The following is a 26251-nucleotide window of genomic DNA, read 5'->3' as shown; positions in this document are numbered from 1 at the left end:
AATCATATTTTGGTGTGATAACAGAAGCTTTCTGTTTTGTGCATCCTCTGTGCCTCCGCCGTGTCTCTCGGAGATCCGGTGGATCCAGCGGCGGGGCTCAGCCGGGAAGCAGCCCGGACAAAAGCTGGGGTCACCGGGTTCACAGCCACGAATCTGTCCTTAAAGATGGGTCGTGGGGCTCCACCCCTCCTCCGAGGGCGTGTCCCAGAAAAAGATAGATTGCTTTCACTTTGTGTCAAGCATGAGTGACGAGTCCCAAACCGGAAAACAAGGAAGTACACCTTCACAATAAAAGCATCACTAGAATATAATGGAAACATAATTTCTTCTCCATGATCTCCATGTATTAATGCTTTTTGTTAAACAACAAAATGTTGCTCATATTTACGTGAGCTGTGTTTTTATAGTATTATTTATGCTTGCAGCAGAAAACAATCATTTTCAAAAGTAAAAGATAAAAAAACAGACTTAAAGAAACTTTTTAAAGAAACCTCTTTCCATCTATCTGGTAGGGTTCTCCGTGTACCAAGAACAGCGCAAAACTAAAGAATACATTTTAATATTTGAATGTTTTATGGTTTTATTTTATTGCTTTGATTTTTTACCCCAGGTGTGCTAGTGTTGTTATAAAAGAAATAAGCTGGCCGCATTTTAAATTCTTTCTAGGTTCTATTCTATTCTATTCTATTCTATTCTATTCTATTCTATTCTATTCTATTCTAATCTGCAAAAACTCTCCTAAATCTGTATCTAACCTTTTGCATTAAGGTCGATTTCAATTTGGAACAAGTTGGAACGACTTAAGACTAATAAACTAAATGTTAATTACGTCATAAACTTCAAACAAATAATTCCCTACTTCAGTTCTGATAGTAAAACCATTGAAAATTAAATTATTTTATTACTTCTTCAAGTTAAAATGTATATACAGAAATGAAGAGTCAGAAAATGTTTGCCTAAATGTACTAACTTAGCCTAAATGTATTGGGTTTATTACTGAACACTTGCTAATTAATCTCGTTGTTTTCTGTTGCAAACGTATACTTTCCTATTTACAAGCCCTCTGTTGTAGTTCTGTGTAGAAAATGCTCATTGCTTTGTTTTGGATCCACAGGTTTGTGTGTTTTGTAATCGGGTTGACTCTTAATAAAGTTGCTTTAAAAGAGACTTTTAATTTGAAAGGCGTGGGCGGAAGTGAGTCGGTGAAGTCTGATTTCTGTGTGTTTATTTACTGAATTTGACGTGAAGTGAAGTCGCAGTAATTCACAGCTGAGAAGTGTTTGCACAGATGACACACCTGACGCTGCTGACAGGTGAGTCCCGGAACACCGTCCGGTTTTACCGCCGCTGCGCTGCAGTTAGCCGACTCCTCCTAGCTAACGGCTACAGGCGGGAGAAAAGCGCCGCTCGACGGGAACCGATGGGGACTAACGTGAAAAAGTGCTGAGAGCCGCGGCCGGAGGGTCAGTGCGAAGATCCGGGCGGACCGGAAACTTGATAAAGCTATTTTGGTTCCGGTTCTGGAGAAGTCTCGGTTGTTTCTAAAGAACCGAGCTCTTGTTTCCGAAACAAAAGGGGGTGGGGGGTAACAGTACCACAACCGGTCCCGTTTTTCCGCCATGAGACCCTTCGCTCGCGCGCGCCCACTAACTAACTTCCTCCGCGCGCGGCGGGATTCCGAGGGCAGCGGCACCGGCCTCCGGGAGCCTCCCCCCCCCCGCGCATGGTACGGTATAAAGTCTTCTGTAGAGGCCGACCCCCCCCCCCCCCCCCACGTGTGTGTGGTAGGGGGGCACCGTTTCCGTGTTTCTGATGTCAAAGTTTATCCGGAGGAAAACCGTTTTTCTCTTCTTCTACTCGTAAATTAAAGCCTCTAACGGTCCTCCGGGATTCAAAAATGGCCACTTTGAGGCGGATTTTCATTCGCGGCTTAAACCTAAATGTTTGTTTTTATTGAATGTTGTTGTAAATTCGCGGTTTTGTGTAATAAACCCTTAAAAACGTGCATGAAGTATAATGACCCGTTTATTCGGTATTAACGGCCGTTCTCCGCGTTTGGGGGGGGGGGGGGGGTGATTAGCGCCAGCAGCGCCACACCTGCACGCGGACTCACGGACCAACTAAGTTCTCCGGGTTTTGCTGTGAGTCGAGCTTTCTCTGAGGTTTGGCCCAGCAGGGCTGGACGCGGCGGTTCCGGTGGTCCGAACCCCATCCGCTCGAACGGGAGCGCTGGACATCCGGTGGCACCGCCAGCTGCGCCCCGGTTTCATTGTTGTCTGCGCGCGGAGCAGCCCCCCCGTCTGGGCTGGAGATCCGCGCGACGCCGCCGCTCCGGGGGAGAGCGGGGGTTGGACCGGGTCTACCAAAGGTTAGAACCGCACACAGGAGGGGGGGGGGGGGGTCGGATCCGGGACGGTTCGCTCGCCGTGCGGGACCGTGCGCCGCCGGCAGCCACCATGGCACCCCCCCCCCTCTTCTGCTCCGGTGCTGCTGCACCCGGTGGGGGGGAGGGGGGCGTTGACACGGTTCATGGGTGGACTCGGGGCCGGTTTGGCCTCTCTGGCTTCGGGGGGGCTGTGCACGCGCTCCGACGGAGAGGCCAAATATGGATAAACGGGGCCACTTGTGCTCCCCCCTCGGAGTTCAAAGGACACAGGAGGGGGGGGGGGGCATCAGGTCATCTCCAAAGAAGGGATCAGGCGCGGGACTCTGGGCCCGCCCACGTTCTTTGGACCTTTAATTTATCTTTATTTATTTATTAAATAATGTATCCACATAGATTCACCCCCCTCCTTTTTGTCAGCCAGGAGGACCCCCCCCCCCCCCCCCCCCCCCCCGCGCGCCTCTGAGGGAGTTAGTCTCACTCCCCCATCCTCCTCTATTCGCGCGCCCCTCGTCCTCCCGGAGCTCGGATGTTCTCCCTTTCTTGGGGGGGGTCATTGTGTGGTCAGAGCGCGTGCACGCGTTGGTAATGCGCCTCGCGGTTTGGCCAAGTGTCCGCGCCCGTGATTGGACAAGAGATGCTGCGCGTTAATGTCCGGTCCAATGACAAACATTAAAATCTGGAAAACCAAAGAAACCCCCCCCCCCCACACACACACACACACACTCCCCCCCCCCCCCCCTCCACGCTCATGTTCGGACCGTCCAGTCAGAACCAGAGTCTGGGGGGGGGGGGGGGGGGGGGGGTCAGTTCATGATCCAATCTGAAATCTGCTTTTCTGGGACCCCGGGTGAAACCATTCTAGGATCAGAGCTGATGGTTCATTCCAGTTTATGTAAGAACAAAAACTTTAGGACATCCGTGTTTACAGGAAAAGTGAAATGGATAGAAGGGCTTTGGGTGCAAACATCTGAAGGTGGAGGCGGTGTGGCAGATCGAACGTCACGCCGTACTGCCGTCTTGTCGGTGTCACGCTGTAAATGTTTGCTCTGCTGTTTGCTTGTTGTGTTTGGTTGTTGGGGTTGTTTACAGAGGAACTCATGGATGGATGGACATGAAGACCAGGGGGGGTTAACAGATCACCAGGAAGTGTCTGCTGTGGTTTCCTGGTGTGTGGTTGTGTGCATGTGTGTGGTTGTGTGTGCGTGTGTGGTTGTTTGTGTGTAAGTGTGTGTGGTTTTGTGTGTGTGTGTTAGCAGCAGACCTTTAGACCAGCTTACAGTAACAGGGAAAGCTCTTCTTGTTCAGAGGCAGACCAGCTTCAGCTGAAGAACTAAAATACAGAAACTTCTGGAAACCAGAGATCAGAAAACATGTTCAGACTGAAACTCCAGAACAAAAGCCTGAAACGGATCACAGTGATTTTTCATAAGTTGGTTACGAGTTGGAAGGAAGTGATGAAGAATGCGGGAGGACGTTTGTCTGATCTCGTCTTCGGATCCCTTCACCGGTTCCTGGGATCCCCACATTCCTCGTGGAACGCCGTACGCGTCTTATATCCGCTCGTGTTCACGCCACGCTGGAAGCTGGCTTCTCCGGCTCATCCGGCTGCCAAATTCCAGTTTTCCGTGCGGCGAGCCAATTCCAGCGTCATCCCAGTCCTCGTGTCCTCATTCTGGTGCGGCTCGGGTCAATCCGCCCACCATTTGACTGCATTGTTCTCGTTACCCTGAGGCCAGCTGTGGTAGAGCGGCTCTCCTGGGCTCTCTGCATGCTCTCTGCATGTTCTCTGCTGTTCCCTCTGTGTTTCATCGGGACACATCGGAGCAGAGCGGCTCTGTTTTCCGGTCTTCATGAAGATGAACTGCTGGATGAAGCAGGAAACGTCCACCCGTGATCTCCATCCAGTGGGTGTGGGGAATCCTGCAGACGTGTTGTAGGAATCCATCAAAACACCTTCAGAAGCTCAGTTTTGTAAATTCTTCAGGACTTATTGTTGTAGAGAAGCCGCCCTTCTCCATAAAATGCTTTAAAAACGTTGGTGCATGACCGTCTTAATGACACTAGTTCATGATAAAATACAAGTTTCTCCTGAATCCCCATCAGCAGAGGGGAGGAGCGAACACGACTGCCTTAAAGGTCTGGTCCTCCCACCACCTCCTTTCTCCATGAGCGGCTGGGAAAACGGCTGTTTGACTCCTGAGGGGTTCAAACCGAAACGGAAGGATCTCCAGAGGGTCTTTGGAGCATCAACACAGCTGAACCTGCTTCACCTCAGCTGTGGTCATGTGACGGTTCAGGGTCACTTTTACCCAATTTATATCTCAAATTTATACTTTCTTTTGGTAAAAAAGACTTTGGGATTAAATTTTGATATAGAACCATCTTTAAAAAATTCTAATAAAAAGTATTTTAACTGAAAATCATACTGAAATGATCAAATCCAAAAATAAAAATATTTTACATTACAAAACAAAAACTTTTTTTTTGCCTTAAAAAATAACATTTCTTCAAAATAAAACATATTTTTATTTTGGTTAGAATTTTTATTTCTGCGTAAAGATTCTTTTGTTGCATTTCATTTTTTTACTGCCAGCCCTCGTAAAAAAAGCATTGACAACAGGAAATTAAATACCATAAATTCCGGACTACAAAGCTCACCCGATTACAAGCCGCACCCACCCATTTTCACGTGTTTAACTGCTTTTAAACATACACAAGCCGCGTCGGTGTAAAAGCCGCATGTATTAGGCAACATAGTAAACCTGACCAATCACGTCCTGACTCCCAAACTAAGTGAGATATATAACCACACTGTGGGAGGAGTCAGCCTTGCCTCGGGCTCATGCATTTTGGGTATACCCACACCTGCTAAAAAGCATAGAACTCTATTCTGTTCACAAGTTCCTCGGTTATGGTTTTTTATTTTTAGTTTTTTTTTACTTATTGACAATCTATGTATCATACATAAAATTACAAACAGTAACCATATAATCAACATTACATCCCTCAGTTATGATGAGGAAATTTACATCCGCGATTTCCCATGAGTCTTAGGGGCTAAAGGCGGGGCCTCGCCACACTGTTGTACGTGTTTAAGAATGAGCAAGTATCAGCAGTGCATGGAGGGGTGAACGGGAACAGCTCTCCTTCCGCTTGTGTCGCGGCAGCGTTATGGGAGTAACAGGGCTGGTTAAAAAACACACCAGTAAAATAAAGCGGCGGCGACTGAAAAGCGCGCGCCTCAGCGCGGCGCGTGCGTCAGAAGTTTCATTCCACAACAAACACTGTTGCGCCGCGGACGCCTCTCTGCGCCCCGCGCGCTCCCCTTCCTATCTTCTCCGACACCTCTGGCCAGGGCGGCTCCAGGGAGGAGCAAATCGTGTCTGTGCAGAGCAATCGGACTTAATGCTGTACGTTTTGTGGATGAGGGGCGGATGCGTTGTTACGTGTGGGAGCCATCAGACTGCCATCGGCCCCGCAGCTCTATGTGATGAGCAGCAGGAGGAGATCATGTCTCCAGCTCACACGGAGGCTGTGAGCTTTTCAATGCAAAATTCCGGACAGTCCTTAGAAACCGTAAAACCGATCACGTGGATTTGTTTCCAGTCGTGTCCCGGCAAAATAAAGGCTGATGTTATTCCCACATATTTACGTGCAGCCAGGCGAGTCACTATGACTCAGAGGTAAATTCACTCCGGAGCATGCGCTGTTCTCTCCGTCACGCAGCTGACCGGCTTTTCCAAACCCGTTGGTGATGGTGGATTTTTTTACGCTGCTTTTAACGATTGCTTTTAACTTGAAAGCTTCATCATATCTTAGCGGCGATCACGTGCACGTTGGGTCTAATGGCACCAAAGGATTCTGGGATGCGGCCGGGCATGCGAGTTTCGTTTTGTTGAACCATGACTGAAGTGTCTAAGACCTGAAGTGAGGTCCATGCTGTTTGGCTGTTTAGTGTGTTGAAAAACAAATGACTTGTGATTGGTGTCAGATAGAGAATTTAAACCATTCACTGAGTCCGAAAGTACGTACATGGCGGCCGCCAATTAAATCCATAAATTAGCCGCGTCACTGAACAAGCCGCAGGGCTGTAAGCACAGGAAAAAAGTAGCGGCTTATAGTCCGGAAGTTACGGTAATCTGTTCACATCTTGTGTAAATATCTCTACAGACTGCCGGAATTTACAGCTGAGAAAGAAAATGGAAAATCTTGAGTTTTATGTTCTTGGATGTTTATCAATCAGGAAAATGTGTTTTAAAGCATCCAGCAGCAGAAGCTCAGAGGTTCTGGTGTTGGACGGGTTCTGCTACAGCAGAGGTTCTGATGTCGGACAGGTTCTGCTACAGCAGAGGTTCTGCTATAGCAGAGGTTTTGGTGTTGGACGGGTTCTGCTACAGCAGAGGTTTTGATGTCGGACAGGTTCTGTTACAGCAGAGGTTCTGGTGTCGGACGGGTTCTGTTACAGCAGAGGTTCTGGTGTCGGACGGGTTCTGCTAAAGCAGAGGTTCTGGTGTCGGACGGGTTCTGTTACAGCAGAGGTTCTGGTGTCGGACGGGTTCTGCTACAGCAGAGGTTCTGGTGTCGGACGGGTTCTGTTACAGCAGAGGTTCTGGTGTCGGAGGGGTTCTGTTACAGCAGAGGTTCTGGTGTCGGACTGGTTCTGTTACAGCAGAGGTTCTGGTGTCGGACGGGTTCTGTTACAGCAGAGGTTCTGGTGTCGGAGGGGTTCTGTTACAGCAGAGGTTCTGGTGTCGGACGGGTTCTGCTATAGCAAAGGCTGGACCGCTGTGGGTTGGAGTGGTCCAGTGTTTTGACGCCTTTCTCTGCGTCTCAGCGGCGTGCTGCCTCTGCGGCGTGCTGCCTCTGCGGCGTGCTGCGTCTCGGTGGCTGCGTCTCGGTTTGTCGTGGCGTGTCCTACATTTCTGCCGTATAAATAGAAGAACTCGGCCTCCAGCAGGAGGACGGGGCAGCTTCTCCGTGAAGAACGGCGTTGGCGGGGAAGGTCACCGTTAGACTACAAGGCGTCTTGGCGTTGCTGAAGAACCCGCCTGCTGATGAGAACGTCCTCCTGTAGGTCTGACCCCCCCCCCCCCCCTCGTTCCTACAGGCTGCAGGACTGGGAGTTGCAGAGCTGCGACATGTGAGGCAGAGCTGCGCTCCCCCCTCCTCACGTCTCTGCTCCTTACGTAAGAGGCCCCTCCCCCTGCCTGCGTCTCCTCGTGGTGGGTGAGCTCCTCACCTGGTGTCCTCCTGCATCTCGGCGCTCTCATGTGATCCCTGCCGTGGTCCTGACACCCCCTGCCTCGGGCATGCCTCAGGTAAAGTCGTCTGAGCTGGCCTCCATGTTTGGGGGGGTTATTTACTGTGTTTCCCCCCTCAGCCGGGCATGAATGGGATGGAGCCTGCGTTTGGCGAGGCCTTCGGGGGGCACAGGGGGCTGCGGAGTCCCTGTCCGCCGGCGCTGTCGCCCCAGGAGGGAAGGACCGAGTACGACCAGGTAAGCTCATCGGCAGCCTCTCTGCGCGCGTCCATATTTTAGCTCCGCCTTCTGCCCCCTCCAGACGGTGCTCCTCATGCTGGGCTCCCCCGCGTCGCCGCGGAAACGCCCGTTTGAGCTGCTGAGCGACCTGGTGGACGATGGGGGCTTTGGGGAGGACCAGCACCCGGAGCGCTGGGATGTTTCTGCACTGGACGAAATGACTCGCTACACCAAGCTGGGCCTCGGGGGGGTTGGGGAGCCGTTGGCCTGCTCTGAGGAGGGGGTCCTCATGGGATGCTGGGGACGGAACCAGGAGGAGGAGGAGGAGAGGAGGACGAAGAGCAAACGCCCGGCGCCTCCTGTTGCCCTGGAGGTCCAGGCGGCTGCTGAGGGGAAGGAGGAGCAGTGCGCCTCTGTTCCCACAGCAGCCCCAGGGGGGCTGTGTGCTGCTGGGGGAGGACAGGATGCCGGGATGTTAAGGGAGCGCACGGTGGAGGTGTACCAGGTCGGGCAAGAGGAAGAGGAGGTGACGACCGGGTTAGCTCTGGAGCACTGCAGTGAGGAGCACAACTACTCCCTCAGTCAGGGGGGGCAGCTGGTGGCAGGGCCTGAGGAGAAGGAGGACCAGGAGGTGCAGGGCAGTGAGGAGAGCTCGACGATCCTAGAGCTAAAGGGGGACGAGGACGAAGAAGAGGAGGAGGAGGAGGTGGAGGAGGAGACCACAGCCGAGTTCTCCAGCTCCTCAGAGTCAGAATGTGGTAAGTTCTGAGTTCTGGTCTCAGTCCACCGGCAGAAACCGGTTTGACACACACACACACGTCCCACCTGCAGAAGACCTGCCTGACCTGCTGTTTGTTCCAAGTGTTCCAAGTTTTTCATTTTCCTGTGAGTTTCCCTTCATTATGATCCAAAACTGAAACCACTTAATGACTGTTTGCTGTTCTGACTCCTCCTTTCACGCCGCATTCAGCTCCATTTTTAAGTTGAGCTTCATCTGACGGTCTGTTCACTCCGGTTTCAGAACTTTGGCGGTTCGCTTACGTTCACTGCTAGAGTTGACGATTCTACGCCTTTGGTTCAGCGGAGTTTAAGGTGGAGCGTTCCCGACCGTCCTTCACGCCTCGGCGGTTTGGTTTAATGCTCGAGCACAGGATCACCGTGCACACGCTCGTGCACACGCTGCAGATTAAACACAGGCTGAAGGTCCTGAAGACCAAGTTCAGCTGCAGATGGATTTAAAGAAAAGCCTCCTCAGGTTTCAGTGAGCGACGGTCGGATCTGATCTGAGACGATGAAATGTTGAAAACCGAACGGCGTAAACAGGAAATCCACTCGTTTCTCATGTCAGGAGTGACGCTCAGCTGAATTCAACTCGTCTGGCTGGTTCCTCTGGGGTCTATGTGTGAAACCGCTGCATCTTTAGTGCATTTAAATGAACCAGAGGAACCAGGACTACCCCCCCCCCCCCCCCCATCAGCAGACCATCACTCTACTTTTTCTGAAATAATCTCTAATCTTAGTTTACATGAATTTCAAGGACACAGGTGACTTCAGAAAACTGAGACGGTGCGTAGAAACACATCTGAACCAGATTACATTTGATAATCTGTGAGAATGTCTGCAAATAATCAACATCTATAAATATTCCCATTTTCCAGATTTAAAGAGCTTTACATTTATTATCCTGTGCCTGTTGATCAGTTCATCTGTTAGTTTTCTTAAAGTAAGCAGAACATTCTAGAGCAGCGGGTGGCCCCCGACCTCTGACCTGCAGATCAGTACCGGCCTATTTTTTAAATACTATTTCTAATCTGACTCTGAAGGTTTTATTTTGAAAAACTCCTGGATTCTCTCCTCCACATCCGACTCATTCCTGACGGATGTCAAGTCGCTCGGTCACGGATCAGAAATCCATCCGCTACTTTGTTAAAGCGACGGCGCCGGCCGCTAAACTGAAACCTCCAAGCTACCAACGTTAAAAACAAACAAACTCTGAAAGTTTCTTCTGACAGAAAAGAGGAAACACAAGAATAAAAGCTGCATTTAACCAACAAAAACCAGGAATCTTTACTCCAAATATGGATTTATTGTGACAGTTGTTTCCACAGACCATAATAATAATTGGGAAGATTCAGCAACCGGCGGTGTTACGAGGATGTTGCTAATAAAGTTGTTCAAACGATCGATTCACGTTTAACTTGATTCATATTTAGAAAATATCTTTCTTTTTCATATTTTTCATTATTTATTAAAAACCACATTTTAATGGTTCCTAAACAAAATCTATTGAACTAAACCAGCAGCAGATATTTGACAGAAGATGTAGATAAAGTTTACCCTTCAGAGTTAAACTGATGCCTTCAGCGTCGTACAGGGCGGTCCGTGATAATGAGTTCTGACATTAAACCGGTCCGTGGCGGTGGATTCTTAAACGGCCTCTCCTGCCCTGACCTTTGCCGCTAAAGTAAACACCTGAACCGTTTGAGTCCTGGTTCCTCTGGTTCCTGAGCTGGAGAATCAGCAGAAATGCTTTCTGAGTTTTTTCAGCAGGATCCTGGACAGGAGTTTTCTTGATGAATCCATTTAGTCTGTTTGGGTCAGAACCTCTAGGATTCTGCAGGAGGACTTTTCATTTTCTCCTTTTTGTAGAAAACCTTCTCTGGACATGTAGTAAATTGTTGTTTTTCCGTCTGGATTGCTGTGATCTTGTGTGATTGGTCCAGTCTCCTAAAGTCCTCCACCCTTTCTGGTCCTGTAGAGGTGGAAGCAGAGCCGACCGCTCCACCAGGCCAACGCCCGTCCAAGCGCCGCTGCTTCTGGGAGTACAGACGCACTCGGGAGTCGGCCCCAAAGAAGAAAGTGGGCGGCGACGTCCACTGGTCTCTGTCCTGGAGCGCCAGCACTCTGCCCAGTACTCTGTACCGCCGGGAGGGTGAGAGTTTCTGCTTTCAGAGCCAGAGAGGATGAATGAGAACCAGGTGAAGTCAGGAATCCAGGTCCACATCAAATAAGGGGGAACGAACAGAACCTGAATCCAGCAAGGAGCGTTAAGGCCGGGTCACATGGCCTCTGCGTACATCTGTCAGATCCATGTGTGACACAATTGTGTGTTATTTTTGTGAGATGCATATGTAAGTGTGTCTTTCCACGACCGTTCCACGTATGTCTAACAGACTTTTCACGTATGAACCATCGATGTATAACTTTAATATCACGTAATTGACGCACAAATCACTCATGAATTGCATAGAAACATCACAATAATCGCACGCGGTTCGTGTTCTACGCCTCGCATTAACCGTCACCACAGATGGACGGCAGACTCTCCGTCAGTGTTTCAGGAGATCTTTCTGTTCATCTTTGGGTTCACATCGTTATGACTGAGATGACAGAAACATGAGCCAAGAAGCTGAATCCAGCAGAACAGACTGGTGGGAGAAAACCGCTCTGCGTGTCGTCACGCCCTTGCTGACGGCCACGCCCCTGCGGTCGGTCACGCCCCTGCGGTCGGCCACGCCCCTGCCGACGGCCACGCCCCTTCTTCACTCACAGAAATCCCATCAGAACCCTCGGCCCTGTGGCCTACATTCACTACGTGAATTTTTCAGCGTTCGTCTGAGTGAGTCTGCAGCTGCTGCAGTGACTCGGTCCATTGTTTAATTCAGAGAAGTTCAGGCTGCTGCAGATCCAGAAGATGATTTTTATGGAAATATTAACCCGCAGACTCCTAATGAGCTGCTTTGATCTTTGCTTTGATCAGGGAAAAAAGGACGACGCAAAGCTCGCAAAACCGACGCCAGCGACCTAACCCCCAACCCCCAGAAGCTTCACAGCATTGGCGAGCAGCTGCAGAAGCTCAACGCCGCCATCGACGGCATGGGACCGGTCAACGACCTGCCCGCCGTGGCCCGGGCCCGCTCCCGCAAGGAGAAGAACAAGCTGGCCTCCAGGTACGGCTCCTTCTGGAAGGTTCTGTGAAACAGAAACTCCAGAAAACACAGAAATGGTGGAGAGACGGCCTCTTTGATCATTTCTGACACATTTGTCTCTGAAGAGAACAAGCAGAAACGAGCGTCACATTTAGAGTTATTTGTCTTCTTAGCGATTTGATCCAAACACAAACATTGCGGCTGCAGAAAGACATTAGAGGAAGAGGAAGAGCGCTGGGGAGGATGAAAGATGGATCAGCAGAAATCAGACAGGAGAAGAACAGGGACGGGGGGTCATGGAGAGTTCATCTCTGCGGTGAGGAGGGGGGAGGGGGAGATGACAACACAAACCTCTGACAGGAAGAGAAAACCGCAGCTTCACTGCGTGTGACGGGGGTCACGTTCAGACCGAGTGAACGTTTCCTCCAAAAGCTCTAAAGACGGCTGTGGCTGCCGGAGGGGGTCGGGTCGGGCTGACCTCTTCACCACAACACAGAACAGAGGAGGATGAGGACGGGCTGAGGCGCAGGCTCGTCCTGACCTCCTCTTCCTCTTCTGCGTTGTGGTGAAGATGCTCAGAGGACAACCCTCCGCCTGCTTCCTTGCTGAATCGGTGCTGAGAGGATGTAGTCGTGGTCACCCACTCCCCCAATGGAGCAGAGAGACTCCCTCATTTTCTCTGTGAAAAGAATGGAGTATAGTCTTTTTTTGGGGGCGTGAATTTCTGAAATCTGACTGTGGTGAGTCCAGAAGGCTGGGGGGGGGGGGGGGGGGGGGGGGGTTATAGAGCCGCTAAGGTTTGCTGTTGGACTGGAGTTCACTGTTGTCTCCAGTGAAAACCCAAACCTCATAAGTTCTTGGATTTATGGAGCTGGAAAAAAGAGGTTTTAGGTTTACTGTACCAGGCAGCAGTGGATGCAGTTTATTTTTTCATGGAAGGAAACGCGGGTGCAGACCTTTATGAAGTCTGCTTTGTTCACTAAGCCGGTGTTGTCAGGCTTTTTCCTTGTGACTTTTATGTTTTTAGGTTTACAAACTGTTATCGTGTCTCTTATGCTGCGTTGAGTCTATGTACAGACGTGATCTGAGGTCCTGCGGTGTGATTTGGGCATCGGGCGCAGCGACTCAGCTTTGAAGTAGAAGAACGTTGGCGGTTGCTCTGCGGCATCGGAGCTGGAACAGTCCAGTTCTTTAGACACAGGTGGATTTATTACACATCAAGAGCTCTTTCAGAATCGGCACAGGAAACATTTCTAGTTTAGAAAATTCAACGATGATCACCCAAAAAAGTCCAAATGAATGTTTAATTAAATTGTTGTTCTGTGATGATTGGATGTTGAGTCAGCCTCTGTTGCTGTGATTGGTGGATTCCGTCATCATGGTCTTCTGTTATCGTAGCCTCCGTACAGATTTCTATGGTTGGACTGTTCATATTTAGCTGATGGGAAAATCTGAGACTCCGAGTTAAACAGAGACGTGAAGCTGCAACCATGTGACCCAGATGTGTCTGAAATCCTGAGGATGTGATGCTGGATGTGCATCAAAGCTGCTTTTTGAATCTGTTCAAACCGGCCAGGAGTCTGCAGAAAATCATGTGTGTGTTGCTTCTGTGTGTCAGAAAAACGGACTGCAGGTCTTTGTGTGATGAAATGCAGGACGAGGGAGACGTTTGGGTTTGGAGGCCGAGTCCCAAAGCTAATGGTCAAAGTGAGCTTTTGCTCGTTCCACAAGCGTCTGCGTGTGGTCGGGGTCCTGGTTCTGAAGCAGTCTCTGTACATCCCACTTGAGGTTTTTATGGTGGTTTGTGTCTCTGGTCAGCAGGAACTGAGGTCTGGGACTCTCCGGTTGTTCATTTCTCTCTCACCTACAGCCGTCTCCAGGAGTCGTACCCCTGAGATGCTTTCATTTCTGTTCTCATGTTCCCTGTCTGGGGGCTTTAGTGAACCCCCCCATCCTCAGAGCCTCGTGGTGTCAGATGGGGCTTTAGAGAAGCCGTGGAGGTTTTCATCTCCACTGGTCTCAGTGGGACTCCCATGATGCATCAGTGCTGAACTGGAACATTAGACACACTCCTCCATTTGGTGACCGTTCTCCCCTGTTTTCAGGGCCTGCCGGCTGAAGAAGAAGGCCCAGCATGAAGCCAACAAGATTAAGCTGTGGGGGCTCAACCAGGAGTACGGTGAGTCCAGAACGCTCATCAGCTGAAGGTGGAGCTACAGCGACGGATCCGTCTGGTCTGTCGGCATGATGCATGACATAGAGGCCTGTCTGGATGGATGAGGGTCAAAAACCTGCATGTCACGGTGTTTTAGGGTTTGTTTTGGTAGGGAAGCCTACAGTTGTCCGTCTGGTTCGCTGGTATCGGTCCAAGTCCTGCATGAAGTGAAGCTGCTGCAGGAAACCCACTTTACTGTGGAGGAGGAAACCCTCTGTGGGCTTCATCCACTCAGAGGGTTGAGCTCATATCAAACCACAACAAGCTGGAAAACCTCCAAGCTGCTGTCTGAGGAATCAGCAGAAATCTGATAGTAGCAGGAAGAGTGTAAACACAGCGGGGGGGGGGCGGCTGAGAAGTCTCACCTCCTTCTCCATCATCAACACCTCCTCTGTGCCAAGTCCTCCTGCTGCATCTCATCCTCCTCCTCCTTGTTCCGCCTCTTCCAGCATCCGGCTTCCGTGTTTTGTTTGGAACATTCCTGTCATTCCTGATCCCGCTCCAGCATTTCTGTGCTTTTGCCGTGCCCCCCCTCCATGAACCTCTGTCCTGCTGGATGGGGGCCAAAGCACAGCAGGCTTCGGTTTCCTCTCACGTTCCTGCTGCGGTCAGAGTCCTCCTGAAAACCTTGGACGCTCCTGAAGCTGCAGGTTTCAAAGCCGACACTCAGTTTGGATGCCAGCGCCGTGGGGGTGTCAGGTTGAGTGCCCCCCCTCAAGTCTCTGCGGACAAAAGCAAGTTCAGAAAGAGAGAGAGCGTCAAAAACACTCCACTGGAGGTCACATGACCTCATAGGAGGAGGACCAAGACTTGTGAAAGTTGAGGCTTCGCTGTGCAGAAAACCACCCAAAGAGGATTCAGACCTGCAGCCTGGAACCGTGTTCACCGTTGCCGTGGCAACTGCACAGAAACCGGCAATTCCACTGCCGCGTCAGTCGCTTTTCCTGTGGCGGTTTCCTTCCAAGACCCGTCCATCATCCTCTACAGCTGGTTCCAGCCGGTCTTTCCCGTCGAGTTGCCGTTCAGCTGCAGGAGGATCCAAGCTCTCCGTGAAATCTGCCGAAAGCAAAAGAGACCAGTACACAAAACGTACTGAAAGTATCAGACCAGTACACGAAACGTACTGAAAATTTCAGACCAGTACACGAAACGTACAGAAAATAAACCAGTACACGAAATGTACTGAAGTATCAGACCAGTACACGAAATGTACTGAAGTATCAGACCAGTACACGAAACGTACTGAAAATATCAAACCAGTACACGAATCGTACAGAAAATATCAGACCAGTAAACGAAACGTACTGAAAATATCAGACCAGTACACGAAACGTACTGAAAATATCAAACCAGTACACGAAACGTACAGAAAGTATCAGACCAGTACACGAAACGTACTGAAAAAGGCAAAGAAAAGTATTCTTTACGTCAGAAGTAAACAGAACGGAAGCCGCAGTACATTATGGGTTTATCTTCAGAACAGATCAGTGAGGCTTTTATTGTGGCGGGTTACAAGCTCTTCGCCGTGTTTATCACGGCGTTGCTGGGAGTTTAAATCCACGCCGAGTAAAACCAAAGACTAAAAATGGGACCCAGTGTCTCCCTGCTCGACACCCAGCATTAAGGGGTTGGATTGGGGGGGTTAAACTACTTTGACAGATATGACGTCACCTATTTGCTGCAGTAAAAACCTAATAAATGAACACTACTAAGTAGTCCTGTTGTTTGGTTCCTATGGCGATGGTTCCTTTTGTTCGACATCAGTCGTTCCTCTTGCGGGGGTTCCCGGACCCCAAAGCCTGGTTCTGCTAACACTGACTGGGTTCTGCGTTTGGTTCTGCAGAGAACCTGTTGGCATCTCTGCTGCGCATCAAGGAGGTGATCAGGAGGCGCGTGGAGAGCAGCGAGGAGGAGGAGCCAGACGACCGCGGGATGACCCGGCGCCTGGAGGACATCCTGAAGGAGTCCAGCGGTGAGGACCCCCCCCCACATGCATACATCCACGCAGTGACTGACATGGAGGCCATTCATCACGGTGTCACAACGTTCCAAACGTTCTTGATTCCCAGGAATCACTGACAGAACTTTACAAGAACCAGAGGAACTAAAAGACAAACCAAATGACACACAAATGTAATTCCACCCACACACCATGCAGTCACGCACACACAAACAAACACACACACACGCAGGCTAGAACTAGAGCTGTGGTTTATGGCAAAGACAGTTACCAAAATAAAAGCCTTTTCCTCTGTAGGCGTTTCAACTTCCTCCTCCACCATTTTTATTTTCTTCATTTCCAAGCCGGAGCTCCAAGCAGAGAATCCAAAACCGTCTGACCCGCTGTGGGGGGGTGTTGGTGCCCACGCTGACAGCTGCGGTTCTGAGGATGATCCGGGCTCTTTGTCGTCCTGCTGCAGGTCCGTTGGTCGCCGGTCGGACCAAAGACTTCGTGCAGAGAATTCTGGCGGCCAACAGTCAGAACCAGCTGGGGGGCCACCAGCAGGAGGGGGAGAAGGCAGCGGGGTGAACGCTGTGCTGCCCCGTCTGCCCCCACCCCCATTGGAGATGAACAAGAGGCGGGGGCATCCTGAGGCTGTTGCACTGCAGCATGTCGTTCCCCCCCCCCCCCCCCCCCCCCCCCCCCCCCCCCCCCAGGCTCCAGCTGCTGCTGATGTCACTGGTGTGCGTGTGTGTGTTTGTGTGTGTGTGTGTTACAGTGTGTGAGGGTGCAGTACCCCCCCCCGCCCAAGCTGTATCCTATTGTGCCTATGAATAGACTTTGCACTGTTTTGTAAATGGGTGCAGGCGGGGGGGGGGGGGGGGGGGGGGCACTTGAGGACAGAGGAATTCTCAACAAGGAAGTGGGTGGGGCCAGACCTGGAAAACGAGGAAGTGGGTACTCTGCCCCCCCACCACTTGAGAACATTCTTTATATCCGACTAAACAAACTTTAATGGCACCTTAAGTCAAACTGACCAAAGATAACATGACCTGTCACTGCCCCCCCCCTTAAAAAAATCCCTACACACACCTGTCATTAGCACCGCCTCTTCTGTGTCCTCACCTGCACTGCCCCCCCCCCCCCCCGCCCTCAGCTTCCTGAACTGCCGTAAAGCAGAAACTTTGTAGATGTTTTTGTGTGTAAATATTGGGGGGGGGGCGTAGTGGGCCTCTTTCATGTTGAAGCCCCCCCACGTCTGTCTGGACGTTAAAAAAAACAAGCTTTGCACTGCGGTTTCTGCAACCAAGCACCTTTGGGACGCTTCAGACCCTCAAAGGGGAGGAGCCACCCAAGCCCCGCCTCCTGTAAGACCAAGGACACTTGTGTGTTGACAGTTGACATCCTAGTAATGACCTTTAACTTCTGCTTGGGGGATCAGGGGGTCACACCGCCTAACCAAAGTCAACTTGTTCCAAACGGAGGGGGCGTGGTCAGTCACAGCCCCGCCCCACTGATATGAGCTCCTCCCATCTTGGACAAGAAACCAAAACCGTTTCAGCTTCATGAAGATGTCTCTGAGAGCATCCTGGGGGGGGGGGGGGGGACGCTGGGTCCAGAGCTTCAACCGGACTGAGGCTTACATCATCCTCTGCCCTGGGGGGCCGGGGGGGTCTGGAGTGTCCCTTGCTGGACTCTTGATCAGATTTCCCAGAAAGCTTTGAGGCAGGAAGTAGTCGGTCACCTTCGAAACTCTTCGGTTGTCAGCGGCGCTGCTCCTTCATCCCATCACCGTCTTCCAGGGCGGGAGCACAGATAAGCCCCACCCCCCTCCCTGAGGTGCTAATAGAACTTCCTCTGACCGTTTGGCCTTCAGAGCAGATGGCGTTCTGCGTTTTCAGCGTTCCGTGGATGACGGTAAACTCGTCAGTCCAGGTGGTGAGGATGGGTGGGAGGGAACCCGATGAGGACATCAGTGACTAAACATGGGACACCGATGGACCCCCCCCCCTCCCACTAGTGCCTTCCCCCCCAGTGGGTTTGTTTGGGGGGGGGGGGGGGGCTGCATCTCGAGTCGGGAACCAGAACCAGATCCTGGTTTGGAACCAAAGCCGGGTTTTCCTGATCCTGACACCCCCCCCCCCATCTCTGTCCTTTAACACTTGTTCATGTAGAAACTCTAACCTTTAAGAAACTGTGGGGGGGGTCATAAGTGCCGTACAGACAGCTGCCTGATATTTGGTCTGATGGTTTCTATGATCTATATTTGAATATTTATACGCAGCTGTTGGTCTAAAGTATATTTTTAAAATAAAAACGTGTTGATTAGACGTTTTATGCAAAGTCTTCACTTGGCGCCACCTGTAGGCGCCGTGTGGTACAGCAGATGGGACAGGTGGGCGTGGCTAAAACAGTTTCTACAAAGAAAACAGTTTGAAACCAAAACCTCCAGTTTAAAGTCGGAACAAACATTTTATTAAAATGATTTCAGTTTGTTTAGAAATGACTGATTCATCCATTAAAAACATAAAAATCAAATGTTCAGTCAATTACAGTTTAGGATTGCACAACGCCCAACTCTGAGGAACCACACAGAGACAGACACACACAGAGACAGACACACACACACACACAGAGGAATCCAATCAGCGTCACACGTTTCTCTTTCAGGTTGACATTTCATTCTTCAGATTCACAGGAATGAAAACTGAATCCGGTTCTCCGGTTGGGATCTCCTGGTGGATCCAGCAGAGGGATGGGTTTGAATCCCGCTAAGGAAAAGTCTCCTGGAACGTTCCTGTTCTTCAGACTCTGCTGCGTCTGGAACTTAAGACTCAAAAGTTGGAGATCTTCTCCTGGAAGCTCTCGTCTTCTTCAGAGTCTTCCTCCTGCTGCAGGAATGCATCTCCGGGTTCTTCATCTGCTTTCAGTCCACAGACTTCCTGGAAACATCAGAGCGTGAAGAGAAGCCACGACGAAGATGACTCTGATCCGGAGCTGAACGTGGGAGCAGAAGGTGAAGGGCACCTCCTGATGGAGTTCAGCAGATGCTCCTCGCTCCTTCATCCACAGAGATCAGACGTGGTCTGATGGTTTTAGTGAAGAAGTTCTACATTCACAGGTTTCCCTCATCATCATCATCATGTTCACTCCCGTTTCTCCTCTGGAGAACCAGCAAGCATGAAGGAGAGCTTCTGTCAGGAAGGTGCAGGTTCTGGAGGAAGAGTAGGAGCACGGAGGTGACCAGCTTTGAGGGACTCGTGGAGTCTGAGGTTTGATCCCTTTCACCCTGAGGTTTGATTAAAAAAAAAAAAGTTCTGATTTTAAAGCTGCATCCCTGAAGAACTTGGAGTGGAGGTCATGGGAGCGTCAGTCGCTCCTCCTCCCTCGGGTGGACGGACGGTCCGGGTGTCCTCAGGGGAGCAGAGCCTCTCCCTCCTCGACCCAGAGAAGGTCCAGGACCTCGGCCTGCCGCAGCTCCCGCTGATGGATCCTCCGCAGGCGCAGGATGTACAGCAGGATGGCGAGCACCACCACCAGGATGCAGAGCGAGAACAAGTGGTGATTGTAGACGAAGGAGGGGCGGAGCCAGCCGGGGTGGTTCTGCCGCAGCGTTTCCTGCTGCAGGTCCCTGTGGAGCAGAAACGGTTCCTGCGTTTGTCCAGATGTTTGGACCTTCCAGAGTCGAATGACGGTTTGGGTTTAGTCACCTGAGAGGCAGGAAGCGCGTTTTGAACAGGATGGCGCCCAGAGTCCACTGGACCTCCTTGTCGTAGACCAGCTGGGCTGTCTTCAGACTCCGGTAGTCGGGTGGGAAACGGAAACCCGAGTGCAGAACCTCAAACATCCAGGCCGACTTGAAGCACTGATACCTGAGAAGATGAGAGAGCGACCTTCAGACGGACTGGTCGGGTCGTCTCCACGCACCTGAAGGTCACCTAGAAACCAGCCAGGAACCTGCAGACCTCTGCAAGAACTCTTAAGACCCGAGGGCGGTTCTGCTGGGTCACCAGACCGAACAGCATGTGGAGGGACTGAAGCTTCTTGGAAGTCCACTCGACGCACAAACCTTTCAGGAGCACAGGTGGACCGGAGTCGGCGGCTCACCTGAGTCTGCTGATGTCCGCTTGCTGGGAGAAGAGCTGGTTGTCCAGGCGCTGCTGCAGCGTGGACCACTTGGTGGCGCAGTAATCCTGTTGGACCAGACACAGCTGTGGGAGGAGCTCACAGGTGAGGCGAAGCTCAGGTGTGCGTGCAGGTGTACCTTAGCAGCCTGTGAGTATCTCTCGCTGTCGTACTGCCCTCCGATCCGCAGCACGTCCTCCATGCAGTAGAAGAACTCTGAAAACCCGTAGAACTCGCTGTTGCTGAAGTTGATGGGAGCCTGGAAGAGGGAGGGAGAGGCGGAATCCACAACAGTTCTGAGGGTCCAAACCCGGATCTGAATCTCCACAAGTTCTGAGGGTCCAAACCTGTACCTGGTAAACGCCCTGTGGAGACATGGTGCCGTTGTGGAGGCCCAGGAAGGGCCTCACCGCCTCCTGACACCGGGTCCAGTCCCCCTGACCTCGCAGGTGCAGGGTGCGGTTGTCCCGAAGGACCGTGTCAGGCATGCCGAGCGGCAGGCAGGGGTCCAGGTAAGGTTTGTCCTCGCTCAGACCCGTCTGCGCCGTCAGAAACCTGAACGAGAACACGGGAACATTCGGGTTCTCACCACATGACAGCAGGTTCTAAGGAAAAGAACGATCCGTTCGGCCTCACGTGAGGAGACAGGTGAGCGCGCCTCACCTGTTCTTGGTGAAGGTGCTGTTGGCGATCTGGTCTTCGTAGCGCTGCCGTGCCATGTTTCCTCCGAAGCCCAGGAAGGTGGTGACGTAGACTCTGTACACGTGCTGCGTGTGCTCCACGTCGCACCCAAGGTTGAACTCCGCCAGGACGCTCTTCGCCGCTTCCTCCTGAAAAACAGGCGGGGTCAGGGCCGTCCTCGTACTACCAGCCACCCCGCCTCCACCTGCGTACCTCTTGAGGCGAGTTGAAGGTGATGGCGTTGGGCACTTCATAAGCGATCTGCAGGGAGGCTCCACCCATATCCATGATGCCCACAGTGCGGCGCCGGCTGATGGGGGGCTGGCTCTGAGAGCCGGTGGTCACCTCCACCGTGGCGTCCTCTGAAAAAGAACGCCTTTAAAGACGAGATCTTTCCTCTGCAGCTCAGAAACCGAGACACTCACCTTCATCGGCGTGATCGAAGCGGCCCAGGACGAAGTTGATGCCGATCCACGCGTACACGCCTTTATTTTGGAGGAACAGGAAGCAGTTACTTTAGTCTTCTTTTGAAACCACAGACCTTTGAAAGCTTGATGTCTCACCTTCCTGTTTCCCAGAGATGACCTCGGCGTGCGAACGGGAGAACAGGAAGTCAAACTCCAGGGGAACGTCGGCGACCAGGTCGTCCAAGATGGCCGCCTGCTGACTGCACGCAGGTGAGCACAGAGTTCAGCGGCGGCGGTCACTCAGAGCACCTCCACAAACGTCAGCTCACCTGTCGGGCAGCAGCCGCATGCCGGCGGTGCAGAGGATGTAGAGCGGCGTCTCCTTGTGTTTGCTCTGCGGGACGTGGGCCGCCGCGAAGCTCAGCAGAGGCTGCAGGTAGACGCTCGCCTGCGTCGGCCGGGTGGCCAGCGTGGAGATTCCTGACGGGAAAAACGGGATTTAGCATCGCCAAAGATGGATGCACCTTCAGAGAACCGTATCTGGATGCAACTTCCTCTCAGAACCGCAGGACGGGTTCCGTTTATCGCTCGAGTCCACTTTGGTCATTTTAGTGTTAAATGTTCTTGAATGATCCTAAAGCGTCACTTTGAATATTCTTCAAGTCAAGATTCCAAGTCTTCTGGGATTTCAAACCTCACATCTGTATGCAGCCTTTCACAATAAGAGCCCGCCATAAAAAAAACCTGTTTGGGATCTAAACGGAGACTTTTGGTCAGACTGAAACGTTTTTAGATTCATTTCAGAAAACTGAACTTGTAAGTGGAAAATGACAGTTTTGAGTAATGAAAAATAATAAAATAAAAAGAATCAAATCCTCCAATCACGGGGCAGCATGAAAACCATGTGATTGAATCTATCGATGCTCCTCAGAAATCATGACAGCGTCTGATTTCCCAGAGTTCATAGTGACTGCTGCTGCATCTCCAGGCATTGGCTCTGCTCTGAGGATTTCAAGCATGAGATCGACGCCGTCGTCATGGAAACACAAACACTGAAACCTCTTAACGGCCATTCGAGCCACAACCGCAAAGAGACTCGCATCCGAACAACAAACTGAAGACGACACGTCTACAAACGTCCTCTGACCAGAGACGATCAGAGCCGTTTGGTCCAAACCCGGGTTCTGCAGCGAATCCTAACCCGTCAGAACCAGCGACGGTGGACCTGCTCCTCACCGGGTTTGATCTTCTTGACCACGGGCTTGTAGTCACGACCCCTCATCTGCCGGATGTCCAGCAGCGTGTGGGGGTTCCCGTTGTGGGGGGGCCAGTAGTACACGAAAACTCGGGAGCCGCTGCTGCCGCAGTCCACCACGATCCCATAATTCAGAGCGGGGTTCAGGACGTTGGTGGCCTCCATGGACTCCGCGATGGACAGATATCTGAGGAGACGGACGGACGTTTTAGTGGGGAAGTCATCACGCCGCTCAGTCACAGGAAACAGAAACTCAGAGACATTGACGTTTTCCTCTAAGGAAATGTCGGATTCCAACAACCACAGACCATGACACTGCCACTGCCGTGTCTTCATGGTTGTGCAGGCCTTTTTCAGAACTGAAACGGGAGACACACCCTCCAGAATGTTCCTTTTGGCTCAATCAATTTTGATCCAAAACTGTTTTAGTGACATTAGAATCTGAAAACTGAATCACTTTAGAGAGAAATTCGATTAAAGAGGAAACAAGTTTTCACAGCATTTTAGATTGTTTGGATTCCAACCTTCATCTCAGAAACACGTCAGGACGTTTTCTCGTTTCCAACCATCGGTAAACATGACATGAGAAACAACAGGATGAGAAACCTCAGGTTTGTGTCTGAGCAGAAGGTTTTCTGAGTTTCTGTCTAAAAGCTCCCTCCTGTCACAGAGCTGGACGGTTGCGTAATGCATTAGTGCGCCGCTGCAGCGTGCGCCCGTGCACGGTTCGTGTCACAGCCTGCCACCTCGCCGTGCTGTCGGACAGCATCTCTGACCAAACCTGGAGCAGAACGGCTGGTCCTCTCCTGCTTCTGGTCGTCTCACTTACTTGTTGCCTCTGGGCCGCGGCTGGGAGCCCCACAGCTGCCTCTGATGGGTGGCCAGGAGGAGCAGAGCGGAGGTGATGAGGAGCAGCAGCAGGAGCAGCCTCTGCCTGGGAGCGCAGCCCACGGACAGCAGGGACACGCTGCAGTACCAGGAGGCCGGCAGGCAGGACAGCGTGATCCTGAGCAGGAGGACAGTCGTCAGAGAACAGCGGCGGCCGGCGCTCAATTCCCTCCTTTAGGTTAAGGAAGTATCAACCTGAACACGACAATCAAATCCTGAAGGAGATAAAGTGGAGCTGGATCTCAGTTTCACCTCCTCTTCAAATAGATCTCCATGTGAAACTAAACTGAAGCATGGAGGTGGAACCATCATGCTCTGGGCTGCTTTTCTGCAGGATGACTTAAAAAAGGAACAGAGATTTTTGACGAAAACCTTCCATCGGTTTTCATTGAGGATGAAACCAGCAGGACAATGATCAGAACACATCACCATGGCAACCCAGGAGCCGCTAACAAGGATTTGAAGGCCAGAATCTGGACCTCAATCCAACAGAGAATCTGTGGAGGGACATGGAAGTCCCAAAACACCAGAGCTCTGGAGATTTGCATGAAGAACGGACCAGAGCTGCTGATGACCTTTGACCTCTGTCACTGAAACCAGGCTTACATCAGAAGGGATTAAGGTAAACTGCTTTCTGCTCAGTTTTAGAAAGAAGTCCTTGAAAAATCAGATTTCTTGTTTTTTCTTTTCTAAATTCTGTCTTGAACAGTTGAAGTTGTGAACTCAGATTTCCAGGAACCCTCAAAGAACTCTGGGAACCTCTGAGTGTTTCAGAACGTCTGTCTTGTTTATTCTGGAGCTCCTGTTGTCTGTGGGAGTCCAGAGTCAGAGCAGCAGTTTGACCACAAATTTCATGAGAAACTGGTCTTTCCCGTCTCTTTACAAACACCCCCCACCCGTCTGTGTGAGGGAGGGTCACACCTTTACACAGGTAACGCACAATGAACCAATCAGGACGGCGGCAGGTCGCACACACACATTCAGACCTCATGGATGTCTCGCTAAAGCGGCTCCGTCACATTCATTACCGTGCCATTTGTCCAGATCAGCAGAAGACGCAGAGGTCAGAGGTCACCTCATGATGGCTGCAGTCTGCCGGGATCCCGTCCAGAGTTTGGGGTCCGTCCTGAAGGAAGAAAAACCCGACGATGGTGACGGGAGGCTGAGGAACAGCCGGCTGCTCCAGAACCTTTCCCTGAACTTCATGTTTGTAGAGATAAGGAGCTCTGCTTTTAGAACGTGATAAGATCATCTGTTCACATGGACGTGGGTTTTTACCCACAATCCTCCAGTTCTTCACAGACAGAAGCAGATCCAGCAGAACCATGGACTCTGGACCACGTTGGCGTTTGGATCCAGAGTCTGAATAAACATCTAATGACGGATTCTTTAGAAACAGTAAAACATTAGATGGAGGGTTGGGTTCGTTCAGGTTTATGTTTAGGAAGCCCTCCGGTAAACCGCCGCTCCGCCTGGCTTTCCCCGCAGGTTTCACCTGCAGCAGCAGGACGTTATCACGCAGATAACCGGCTTATCTCTCCGTTACGTAACGGTTACTTACAGAAATACTGGGAGACGGTTTCAACCCGAACAAACTAACTCGCTTAATGTGTCTTTAGTAACTACCGTGTTATTACCGGCTGGTCGGCTAACCACGGCTCCTCGGTAAGTTAACGGTCTCCGTGTCTCTTACCTACAGACGCCTCTCCTCTGCCATGGCGGGAATGTCTTCCGGTGGAAACGGGTTTTTCTTCGAAAGAAAACCGGGGAAACTTCTCCTTTTCTGCCCCAAAACGCAGCGGGGATTTAAAATCAAGACGACGAGGCGAGCAGGAACAATTTCTGACTGACTTCCGGTGACGGGCGACACGAGGGCGACGTCATCAAGTGATGCCTTCATGGACCACGGGGATTTTGAGCACTGCACCTTGGTGATGTTTCTCACTGTTCGATGATCTTAAAAAGAAAACGAAATAAAATCAAATGTTTGAAAACTGCGATCGTCTCGCTTAAAAATGACATAAATGTACTTCTATTTGTTTCAGATGAAACTGGAAATTGGATAATGTTACATATATTTTTAAGGTGAAATTAAAGACATTTATTTTCAGGTTTAGGTAAAGATCATTTTAAGCTTTTCTATGTCAAACATCTTAGCTCTAAATGTGAAAAAGATTTTGTTGAGAAACACACCAAAGATCTGAGTGAACTGAATATGTAACTTTATCGACAATAAAAAGTTACTTATGAAAAAAAACTTTTCTTTCTTCCAATATTATGATTTTGTATAAGCAGAGAACTCTTCGTAATGGACAGTTAAAAAAAAAAACCACTTCCTCCCTGAACTATAGGATTCACTGATGTTAAATTCTGAATTTAAGGTTTTCTTTCTCTTCTTACAGTCAGCGGGTGATGCTCTGAAATTAACTTTTTTAAGCTCTAATTAATTCTTGCAGCGTCACATCATTTGGCTCAGTAATGTTTACGAGACGTTTGAGAGTTTTTTGTTTTTTGTGCTGATGGAGTGGTGTGTTCAATTTCAGGGTTGGTCTGCACTTTAAATGTCATGACGATGTTTGATTCATCATGAAAAGTTGTCTAAATGTATTTTCTAAAACAGAAACAAACAGCAACAAAAAAAATTGATACATTTTGTAGAACAGTTTAGGTGGGGAAGTCAAAGGTTAAAATCCCTGGACTCATGTCATTGGGCAAGAATAACCATAACCTTTTGGTAAACATACATGTAAATGTAAACATGTAAACTTTTGAGGTTGTGATTTGAAGTTTCCATGATGTAAAGCAAGTTTATTTTCCAGTTCATACGTGTTCTATTTTATTTTACCAGAATTCTATTAAATGAACAGTATTTAAATGTGGGATAAAGAAAAAAATAATATTTTTGTTACATTTGGAACACATCCCAAAAATCCTGATTTTTGTC

General features: G+C 50.5%; 2 protein-coding genes and 1 long non-coding RNA gene across 6 annotated transcripts; 1 reads left to right on the top strand and 2 right to left on the bottom strand.

Moving 5' to 3' along the window:
* Window positions 1-1174: 1174 nt before the first annotated feature.
* LOC105356696 (uncharacterized) lies at window positions 1175-25564 on the top strand. 4 transcript variants are annotated; one of them, XM_023957651.2, is made up of 10 exons: window positions 1175-1313; window positions 7494-7704; window positions 7767-7883; window positions 7948-8623; window positions 10624-10797; window positions 11626-11815; window positions 13900-13973; window positions 15853-15981; window positions 16430-16692; window positions 25007-25564. In XM_023957651.2, the coding sequence occupies exons 2-9, from the start codon at window positions 7696-7698 to the stop codon at window positions 16537-16539; spliced, it is 1479 nt and encodes a 492-aa protein (XP_023813419.1). In that variant the 5' UTR covers window positions 1175-1313; window positions 7494-7695; the 3' UTR covers window positions 16540-16692; window positions 25007-25564. The 4 variants fall into 4 exon arrangements, with proteins under 4 accessions (XP_023813419.1, XP_023813466.1, XP_023813442.1 ...); XM_023957698.2 differs by lacking the exon at window positions 1175-1313 and adding an exon at window positions 1335-1463; XM_023957674.2 differs by lacking the exon at window positions 1175-1313 and adding an exon at window positions 1532-1726.
* On the bottom strand, window positions 12942-15853 carry LOC144992447 (uncharacterized). The gene is made up of 2 exons (XR_013656410.1): window positions 14873-15853; window positions 12942-14731 (listed from the first exon to the last, which is right to left on the bottom strand). It is a non-coding gene; the product is annotated as an uncharacterized LOC144992447 (long non-coding RNA).
* LOC101160709 (ectonucleoside triphosphate diphosphohydrolase 7) lies at window positions 18404-25181 on the bottom strand. Its single transcript, XM_011474842.4, has 14 exons — window positions 25001-25181; window positions 24336-24433; window positions 23249-23425; window positions 22401-22606; window positions 21494-21644; window positions 21321-21424; window positions 21183-21242; window positions 20971-21119; window positions 20740-20906; window positions 20430-20631; window positions 20216-20335; window positions 20059-20144; window positions 19662-19823; window positions 18404-19582 (listed from the first exon to the last, which is right to left on the bottom strand). Exons 2-14 carry the CDS (start codon window positions 24341-24343, stop codon window positions 19366-19368), a joined length of 1809 nt encoding a protein of 602 aa, XP_011473144.1. The 5' UTR covers window positions 24344-24433; window positions 25001-25181; the 3' UTR covers window positions 18404-19365.
* Window positions 25565-26251: the final 687 nt, after the last annotated feature.

This window comes from Oryzias latipes, chromosome 1, assembly GCF_053564925.1.
Source record: "Oryzias latipes strain Hd-rR chromosome 1, Olatipes_Hd-rR_3.1".
In the NCBI taxonomy this organism is placed as follows: Eukaryota; Metazoa; Chordata; class Actinopteri; order Beloniformes; family Adrianichthyidae; genus Oryzias; species Oryzias latipes.
Note: the sequence above shows the minus strand (reverse complement) of the source record. Positions and strands in the feature narration are given on the sequence as shown.